This window comes from Cryptomeria japonica, chromosome 8 (assembly GCF_030272615.1).
Source record: "Cryptomeria japonica chromosome 8, Sugi_1.0, whole genome shotgun sequence".
Lineage (NCBI taxonomy): Eukaryota > Viridiplantae > Streptophyta > Pinopsida > Cupressales > Cupressaceae > Cryptomeria > Cryptomeria japonica.
The window spans coordinates 562907754-562918675 of record NC_081412.1 but is presented as its reverse complement, the minus strand read 5'-3'; the positions used below and the strand labels follow the sequence as shown (position 1 = coordinate 562918675).

The 10922-nt window shown below is 36.5% G+C and overlaps 1 protein-coding gene across 1 annotated transcript; it reads left to right on the top strand.

The window, feature by feature from the left end:
* The first annotated feature begins 9528 nt into the window (after nucleotides 1-9528).
* LOC131045858 (pathogenesis-related thaumatin-like protein 3.8) lies at nucleotides 9529-10642 on the top strand. The gene is made up of 2 exons (XM_057979528.2): nucleotides 9529-9680; nucleotides 9780-10642. The coding sequence occupies exons 1-2, from the start codon at nucleotides 9614-9616 to the stop codon at nucleotides 10388-10390; spliced, it is 678 nt and encodes a 225-aa protein (XP_057835511.1). The 5' UTR covers nucleotides 9529-9613; the 3' UTR covers nucleotides 10391-10642.
* The last annotated feature ends 280 nt before the right edge of the window (nucleotides 10643-10922 follow it).

Below are 10922 nucleotides of genomic sequence, written 5' to 3'. Positions count from 1 at the left end.
CGATGCAATCTCTCATAAAGTGGGGAGAGAGAGAAAAACCCAATGGAAAAAATCCCTCCACCAAAAGAGAGATGAAAACTATGTACAAAGAACTCTCAAAAGAAGTATGAGAAGGACAAAACCCCATGTGAGGAAAATGTCCCCACCATATGAGAGAAGAAGAGAGACCAAGTAGCCCCCCCTCAATGTAGAAATTGCACCAATCGTAGAAGCTCAAAGTTGAATGAATAAACTGATCCATGAATGTCAAACAACGTTCCTCCCCTTGGGAAGAAACAAAACCAAAGGTGTATCCATGAAGTCTCCCCAATCATGAAGGGAAGATAAAGGAAAAAAACTCAAGATGAATGGAGTCTCTGAAAACTACTCAAGTGTCCCCATGTCGATGCTGAAAGGTACCCCCTCCAAAGGTGGTTAACTGCTCCACACTGTTGAAAAAGGCACTCTAAGATCTAGTGGAGATGAATGTAGAACAATATCCAAGGACTCACATGTCTCCTCTAACGATAAAGAGACCTCCTCCAACTCTTGTACAAAATTATCCACAATCATGTCAAACAACGAATGTCGAACAACGTTCCTCCCCTTGGGAAGAAACAAAACCAAAGGTGTATCCATGAAATCTCCCCAATCATGAAGGGAAGATAAAGGAAAAAAACTCAAGATGAATGGAGTCTCTAAAAACTGCTCAAGTGTCCCCATGTCGATGCTGAAAGGTACCCCCTCTAAAGGTGGTTAACTGCTCCACACTGTTGGAAAAGGCACTCTAAGATCTAGTGGAGATGAATGTAGAACAATATCCAAGGACTCACATGTCTCCTCTAACGATAAAGAGACCTCTTCCAACTGTTGTACAAAAGTATCCACAATCATGTCAACCTCGAAATAATGATCATGTAGAGAATGCACAAGAGGGTCAGAGTGTTCCCTCACAACAATCAAACCTACAATGTCTGTCAAGTAGTCATCCCAATGAACTGAAGCTAGAAGACAAGAAATATCCTACTACACTGAATCACATGAAGGAAAAACTATTGCACTAGCTGCATCATCAAGTGTAATAGGTGATGTGATATAAATACGAGGAGATGAAATTCAAGGCTTATGAATGGGGTCACCTATGAGAATCCCCAAGTTCACATACGCAAAGTTCTCCTCAAAATCTAAATCATCAACATAGGAAGAATCATCCTCATCCATAGGGCCAAAATGTGAAAAGGAGTACAACTGAGAAGCAGGATCAACCATCCTAGTCTCAATGATAGCTCTAGTCTCCAAGTCTCTAATGATAACTGTATCCGGTGTGAACTCTACAGTTTTCCATGTTGCACCATGTGTGATTTGATAGATGGAAAGAAGATTGTTTGTCAAGTGAGCTACACACCACATCATTGAAGGAGTTATCCCCAATGAAAATAGATCATTTCCTAATCACATCCATGTATGTATGATTCTGTGGCATGTGGAAAGGCTCAAATGAAGAGACGATAGACTACGAAGACGCCATATGATGAGAATCCCCTAAATCTAGAAGTCATCTCCTTGAATCATGACTTATAATAACACAATGAGTTTTTCCCTTTCCTTTATCCGTCCCAAAGGAGTGATCCTTTCCTTTATCCTTTTCCTTGGAAGAAGAAGCCAAAGTAGACATTCTAGAAGGTAAATTGATTTTTTTCTCCTCAAGAATATATTTCAATTCATCAATATCCTTCTTGTAACAATGTTGTTCATCATGTCTTGACTTCTTTCAATATGCACAAAAAATATTGTCCTTAGATTTCCTCTTAGGTGAGGATGTAGAATCACCTTGTTGTGGAGAGGAGGATTGTGCTCCATCTTGTTGTGATTTAGACTTAGGTTGCTTTTGTTTCTTGCCTTTTCCTTGATTGCTTTGATTCCCTCTATTAGCCACCAATGATTGTGACTTTGAAGATTTGAGAATCCCCATCTTGGTCAACTTAGATCGATCAAGTATATTATATCTCCATGAATGCATCAAAGGAGGGAGAAGTGTATGAGAAAATTTGAGCTAACCTCTAGGTGTGAAAGCTAGATACAAAGGCTGCATACTCTTATGAAAAAAAAGTCCAATAAGTTATAAACTAATTGAGAATCCTTCTTATCAATGCCACAATCCTTTAGATTTTCTCTTAGCTCATTTGCTTTTGTGACATAATCTTGGATTTATCAAAATCCTTGGGATCAAAAGTGGTGAGTTCACTATCAAGCTTGTAGCCCTTAATCTCACCAACTTGTCCATACAATTAATCATAAATATATCAAGCCTCTTTAATTATTGTACACTTCACAATGTGAAAAATGAGGTCATCTAATACATACTTTCTAAGAGTTCCAAGTGCCATAGAGTTTTTAGTGAGCCATTCAACTTGAGCATTAGGATCAACCTTAGGATTAGGTGGTGCTATTATTGTTCCATTTACATAATGAACGAGTAATTTTTCCATTAGTTTACTCCAAGCCTTAATCTTCCATGAAGCATAATTATAAGGAGTCAGAAGTGGAAATTTGGGAGAACCCATAGAACCAAAATGAGAAAACACAAGAAAGAGAGAGGCACAATCACACAAGACACCCCTTGAAATTACTCAATCAAGAACCCTCCCCCTCAAAAAAAATGATGATTTCGCACTTTATACTTAGTGTGTATACAATGGGCCACTTGGAAAATAAGGCAAGGTGGACTTATAATTTCAACTTTACAACTGCCTCAAATAGACTATAAGAGACCTCAAAAAATACTAGAAGTGATCTAAACTAAGATCCAAGCAAAATACACGTGCCAAATAGGCCAAAAATGACCAAATACTGTAAGTACAATTTATACTCAAAAAAACTGCATACTAATGGTATATTATGAAAGTAGATGAAAAATTATGCACTTTAAAAAAAAACGGCACTTGAAAAGAAGGTCGTATGACCCCAAACAAAGCCTCTGAAGTTGCAAAATTGGGGATTAGATAGGTATAGTCATGAAAATTTAAAAATTCCAAAAAATGCATCCATTAAAATAAGAAACTTCCTCCACCACTGTGAAGAGCACGAAATTCTAGCCCATTTCAAAATAAAATGCACCAAAAAAGGAGCCAAAATGAGCAAGTGATAGCCATTTGAAGTTGAACTGCAAATGGAAGGGGGTAGAATTTTTTTCCAAAATACTAATGTAATGCTGACATCAAAATTTCAATGTGTTAAATTTGACAGCCGTCTTCCCTTCAAAATGGTCTCCGCACCCCTTGTCTAGGTTGTACGAATGATGATGTCAGCAATACGAAAGATGATGCATGGCTTGCTGACTGGACTTATGGAATCTGACGTGGCGTGTCGAGTTGTCAAGTGACATGGCAGTCCATGTGTTTTTCTGATTGTATTATGTACAGCGACTGGACTGTATGGTAGATTACGTGGCAGTCTAGTTGGCAGGTGACATGGATCCAACATGGCAGCTGACTGGGCGATGACAGGTTTTCTGCCTGGTAGAAATGTGGTCAGTGATGTGGCAGTGACTGGGACCCACATGGCTAAACTGTTTGCATGGAGGGGTCACAGAGGTGCAGGTGAAGACCAACGCAGAATGACGGTGGCAAGGTAGAGGCAGCCAGACGGGGAGTTGTGCTACGCCGGAGGTCAAGTGCCGGCAGTCGTCGGGTCGGGAAGCGAGAGAAAATGGAAGCCGCCAGAGGGAGTAGTTGCTAGCAGTTGTTGGAATGGGAGTCGGGAGCAGTGGTAGGAGATCAAAATGCTAGCGTGGGCCAAAACATGGGCAACGCCGTTGTGAGGTGTGAAAGCGGTGGTTGGAAGATGTCGGAAGATGGAGAGTTGAGCATCGCTGAAGGCCAAAATACGTGTGGTGGTGGGAACCAATACAGTCCCTACAGAAATACAATTGCAGGGTGTGGCATCGAGCCATGGGGGGGGAGGGGTCTGCAAACCTCCCCCAAAAATATAATTTTTTTTGAAAAAAAAAACTTTTACAAATGTCGAGATTAAAAAAAAAATTCTAGAAATTGAATAATTAAAAAATGAAATTTTTTTTTTGTAGAAATAAAAAAATAATTTTTTTAATAAATTCATATAATATACCAGAATAGACAAAAAAAATTCCTTCACCAAATATGGCCGAGTTTATACTGAAAATTATGCAAATGGTCTCTCGGACTCAACTGTGATGTCCAAATTGTTGTAGGACTCCCCCAAAAAATGTAGATCCCCAAATCCAAAAATTGAAGCCTCCAAAATATCTCCAAAAGACTAATCAATGAAGCCCTCTAGGCTCTGATACCATGTGAGATTTTTCCAAGATCAAGAGCTCAATGAAAAGTACAAAATATTGATAGGAATAAACTATATTCTATCAAGATGAAAATACTGATCAACTGGATCATCAAGTTACATACAATATAGATGAGCCTTCTTATAAAGGCAAGGCTAGGAGACAGGAGAGCACACAATGATGACATGTGGCTCAATGAGATGCAAGGGTAGGTAGGAGAAATAGTAAAATATTTAACATGAGGTGAATCACCCACCGAAGGTGGAATTATCACTCCACAATAAGTGGATATGATAATTAAAAACAAGATCACACCATAAAAGGTGAAAATTCTCCTATGTACACACTCTCAATGTAGCACATCTCCCTAGGTGTCTCATATGAAAACTACTATGATATGCATGTACCTAAGTAAACTTAAGTAAAGTGTAATTATATCCAGGATGAATAAATAATTACACCAACAATAAAAAAATCATAAGACATTTATCCATAGTCTCAACCACTTTATTGTATTAATAATGCACTGAGTAAAAATAATAAGATGTGACATCCTTCCCCACTAGGAAGATACATCATCCAAAACTTATTATAAAAATACTAAAAAAATAAATATAGTAGACCAATGCAAATGTCAAAGTATCACACTAAGCAAAACAACTTGTAGCATAATTTAAGTTCTCAAATGAGGATAAGAACAATATATATCCTCTATATTCTACCATGTGTCACTATCCACAAATACTTTGTCCCATTAGACCTTATATTGAATAATAATCTATTACATAACTTAACATCATTCCAATCTAGAATTTGAATGGGCTCCACCAGCACCAATCTTCGATCCCAAATCTATAAAGCATGCCAATCAAGTATATGAGTAGCATCAAGATGATGTTGCTTAAGCGTAGATGCATGAAATATATTATGAATATGATTAAAGACCATATGGTAGATAAAGTCTATATGTAACTACAGTCATTACTTCTGACACATCAGATATACCTACAAATCTAGGTGCTAGTTTGGCTAATTTTTCCAATGATATAGAACTCTTATTTGTTTTCTACCTTCTTTAACCACCCCTTGGTCAATCTCATTTCATCATGCATCTCCTAAGAATATTTGAACCAATTCCAATCTTGTATTCAACTAGATATCCAAAATAATATGTGTACAATACTTTCATCCATACAGAGCTTTAAATGGTGTCATACCCAAAGATGCATGATAGGAGTTATTATATGCAAAATCTTCCAAAGGAAGATACTCCTCCAACCTAGACTATTAATCCATGAAATACATCCTAAGCAGGTCTTCGACTACTTGCTTCACTATCTTTGTTTGTCAATTTGTCTGTGGGTAGTATGTCAAACTAAAATTCAATATTGTCCCAAATATTTCATTCAATATTTTCCAAAATCTAGAAATTATATGAGTATCTCATTTTGATATGATCATCTCAAGTACTCAATTCAAATGCAATATCTCTCGGACAAACTTCTTAGCTAAAGTAAACAATCCATACTTAAAAATCCTTTAGGTGAAGTACGCTACCTTGGTCAACTTATCCACAATTACCAAAATGACATCATGTTTATTCTTTGATATAGGGAACCCTTAAATAAAATCCATGCTAATAACTTATCATTTATATTCAAGTATGTCATGTGACTATACAAACCTACTAGGTGTACATGCTTAGTCTTGGCTTGCTTGCAGTCCAATCATCAAGCTACAAATTCAATCTCATCCTTCTCGATTCTTGGCTAAAAATATAAAGATCTCAATTTTCCTACCATCTTGGCTAGTCCTAGGCACCTTGAATAAGGTGTGTTGTGGATATCCTCTAACATCAACCTCCTCGAATCCCTAAGTTTAGAATGTACATTCTCCCTTGGTATCTTAATAATCTATCTAACTAAAACAAATATCTATTAAATCGATGGTCCAAGGGGTTTTTCTCTACATCTTTCTCCATCATGGAATAATCTCTTTGAAGATTATGAACCACTTTCTCAAATTAGACCTTTTAGTAATAATGGCTGCTAGATGCCTTCTTCTACTAAGAGCATCTATTTCTCTATGTTTCATCTCCTTGTAGTAATCATGTTTGCACTCCAATCATCAAGCTACAAATTCAATCTCATCCCTCTCGAGTCTTGGCTAAACATATAAAGATCTCAATTTTCCTAACATGGTGTGTTGTGGATCTCCTCTAACATCAACTTCCTCGAATCCCTAAGTTTAGAATGTACATTCTCCCTTGGTATCTTAATAATCAATCTAACTAAAACAAATATCTACTAAATCAATGATCCAAGGGGTTTTTCTCTACATCTTTCTCCATCATGGAATAATCTCTTTGAAGATTACAAACCACTTTCTCAAATTAGACCTTGTAGTAAGCATGGCTGCTCGATGCCTTCTTCTACTAAGAGCATCTATTTCTCTATGTTTCATCTCCTTGATGTATTCAATCCTAAATTTATATTCAGTAAGAAACTATATCCATCTATTTTTGTGAGCATTGAGATTGGGTTGAGTAAATATATATTTAAGGCCTAGGTCGTCCATCTTCAATTCAAAAGGCTTACCCAAAAGATAGTGCCTCCACATCTAGAGCACATGAACTATTTCTACTAGCTCTAGGTCATGGGATGCATAGTTCACCTTATATTATTTCAACTTCCTAGACTAATAGGGAACAATTTGCCCATTTTGCATTAGCACTCCTCCTACACTGTATCTTTATGCATTTTGTTATCACCATGAATTACCCATTTGGATTAGGTACAATCAATATAGGATCTGAAATGAGCTTCTTCAAAAATCTGAAGGCTTGGTCACACTTCTCATTCCACTCAAATCTTTTCCCTTTCTATGGAGTGAAGTGATTGGTGCTACAATTTTAGAAAATCCTAATACAAACTTCTTGTAGTATCTTGCAAGTCCCATGAAGCTCTAGATTTTAGTTACATTATATGGTGTAGGCCCCACGATTGCTTTTATTTTCTCTAGATCAACTACAATCTCTCCCATTGAAATCATAAGGTGTAGATAATTCACCTTGTCCTTGTAGAAAGTACACTTGAATAGCTTACCAAATATCTTATTCTCCCTTAAGAATTGTAAAACTATCCTCAATCTCTTGATGCAATGTTCAATAGATTCATGAAAGTTGTAGCATTATTTGACTCGAATGACACTAATGTGAAATCGTAGAAGCCTTAATAAGTCCTAAAAGCTATCTTTTAAATATCCTCTTCCTTAATCCTCAATTTGTGGCAGCCATATCTAAGGGACCTATCTTAGATAATATTATAGATCCTCTCATCTGATCAAAGAGATCATTAATCCTTCATAGGCGATACCCATTCTTGACTTTTACTTTGTTCAACATCCTATAGTCAATATACAAGCACAAGGTCCCATTATTTTTCTTCACAAAAATGAGCAGTCCGCTGCATGGAGATAGAATAGGTCTAATAATCCCTTGGTTCAAAAGCTCCTGCAACTATGACTTCAATTCATACACCATAATGCATTTTACCTAGTAAACCTCTCTTGTATGATGAGGGTGGATTTTATAAAAACTGATAATGTGGTTGCTTAAACCATTAGCATGACATTGTAGTGACGGTAATTGATTACTAGTAATGGTTCCCTAAAGAATCTATTTATAAAGATGTAGGATTCTTGATCAGTAATGGACATCTAATAAGATATCAAGAATCAAGATCGAGTTGTTAAAGTGATTATGAGGTAAATGGTGGAGGATAATTAGGATTTTTAAATGATTTTGGGGGATAGTTATATAATGGTTATGAAATGAGTGGAGAGGAATAAAATAATTTTTTAATTCTTTTATATTTATTTTTGGTGCTTATGTGGGGAATTTTAGTCAATTTTATTTGTTGGATTTTCTGTGGATGGGACATTAAATAGGAATTGAGACTCCAAAATTTGTGTTAGGACATAGGGAAAATGGATTAGAACTTAAGGAAAATTAGGAATAATTTGTATAATAGGATGAAGACCTAACAATGAATTACTTACATTTAGGAAATAATCAATATTAAATTAATTGATAGTTATCTATTGTGATATTTATTGTGTAATATCTTTGAAAAACATCAAGAATGCATAGAAATATCTTCAAGGTTGTTTCGTTCGTATGATATCAACAGTTTGTTTTTAAAGTGACACACCCATAAAATTCTTGAAAACTAGTAATATCATGTAAATGTATTATCAAATGACTCAAACACAAATATTTATGTCCATAGTAACAATACACTTGTAAAATGACAATAGAAAATAGAAATGTACAAAATATAATTACTAATTATCCCTCATCCTCCATACCATTCATTATAAAAACATATGTCAATATAATTAACTAAATTTAACATGCATTGTCAAGCCTTTAGAAATTCGCGTAACTTTAAGATATTGAAAATCAGAGATCAGTGCTTTGAATACAAATAAATAGATTTTGATGATGCACAAAATGTCAAGCCTGAGATAACAGAAGTCTAATTGTTGATGACCATTCGAATTTTAAAAGACTCGGGCTCTCATAGGATAGTCGGGTCGTGGCTTCTTTGCTTCTACCATAGCACGTGGAGTTCTCTTCTCCGTATAAACAACTAAACTCCTCCTTCAATACTCAATGTATCCATCTATACGAAACATACTGGAAAAAATCAGCTTTGAGCGGTCTATATTATTAAAATTAATTGTGAAATATCTTTTTTTATCAATGTTTGGAAAAATATTCTGTCTCATTATCAGAATATACTGTACTGAGTCAGAATTCTTATCCATGATCTATTGTCGGAATGTAGAAAGTCAAGATTAATACTATATGTTCCAAAACGTTGATGACTCTTCGCATCTTGATTGAAAATATTTACACAGTAAAATCTAAAATCTTTCAAAGAAAAGTTTGAATGTGACCAGGGTTGCCGTAACATACATCGCTTCTCAAGCTGGGATTAGGCTTCCTTGGTAACAGTTCATTTTCATTCAATCCAGGCTGTATAATGCCAACAGTTTCAGATCTTGCGCTTCTTGTAGATGTTCTGGTCGCATCTTCATATAAAACCTAGACAAATTAAAAAAAGTCAAATTGGGAAAAGAAAAACTAAAAAAGGACAAGAGGGCTTTCGTGTGATATACGGCTCTCAAAGTCGGGTCTTTGCTTCTTTGCTTCCTTCTTACCTTCGTAGGAGGTGGAGCTGTCTATATAAGTGACAAACCCCTCCTTGTATCTTCATTCAGTCTTTTCTGTATGCGATATAGATACTAGTTATAATGGCAAAAGTATCAGATCTTGCGCTTCTTCTTGTGGCTGGAATGGCCATATCTCTTTACATTCAAGGTAAGCTGTCATAGTAACATAATGCGTGTTGTATGAGGTTGAATATTATAAACATTTCCAAGGCTAACAATAATAGTATGTGTGTATGATTTGTCACAGAGGCGAGAGCAGTTAAGTTTGATATAAAGAACCAGTGCGGGTACACAGTGTGGGCGGCGGGATTACCCGGAGGAGGGCAGCAGCTGACCCAGGGTCAGACATGGACGGTTAATTTGGCGGCGGGGACACAGTCGGCAAGATTCTGGGGTCGAACCGGCTGCTCTTTCGATGCGAGCGGCAAAGGAACCTGTCAAACCGGTGACTGCGGCGGCCAACTGATCTGCACAGTCTCGGGAGCTGTTCCCGCCACGCTGGCCGAGTACACTCAGAGCGACCAGGACTATTACGACGTGTCGCTAGTGGACGGCTTCAATATTCCTCTTTCCATCAACCCTACCAATGCACAGTGCACTGCCCCTGCATGCAAAGCCGACGTGAACGCCGTGTGCCCTGCTGAGTTGAAGGTGGCCGGCGGATGCAAGAGTGCCTGCGTTGCCTTTCAAACAGACCATTATTGCTGCACTGGCAGCTATACCAACAGCTGTCCTGCGACAAACTACTCAATGATATTCAAGCAGCAGTGCCCTCAGGCCTACAGTTATGCCAAGGACGATACGGCCACATTCGCTTGCCCCTCCGGTACAGACTACACTATTGTATTCTGTCCCTAGATATATATAGGATTATGTTTGTGTGTGGACTAATATATTAATAAGTGTTGTCATCTTCGTATTGACACTGTGGTGTAGCTGCGTAGGCCGTTGCCAGTTGCAACTCTCACCACTTATTATCAATAAAACATTGCTGTCATTTCACCAGTAATGAGAGAAGCGTAATTCACACGCAATACACTGTTCTGAGAGAATATTAAAAATAAATATATACTTTGATATTTTATTTTCTTTATATTTAAAAATTAGGTGTCATATATTTTCTTAAAGACTTGTTTCATAGCTAATATATTAGATGCTTCTCCTCCTATTGTCATTATGATAGGTTAGGCCTATTACTATAATCAAATGATTATTTATAAAAATTTTAACATATAAATTAATAAAAATATTGGTAAAACTATTTTGTTGAAAGAACGTAAAATTGTTTGTTTAAATGGAATATACATTCTTAATTGTACATCTTTATATATTTCTTACACAAGATGTTATATAATTTTATTAAAAACTATTCATTTATTTCTCAACCCTT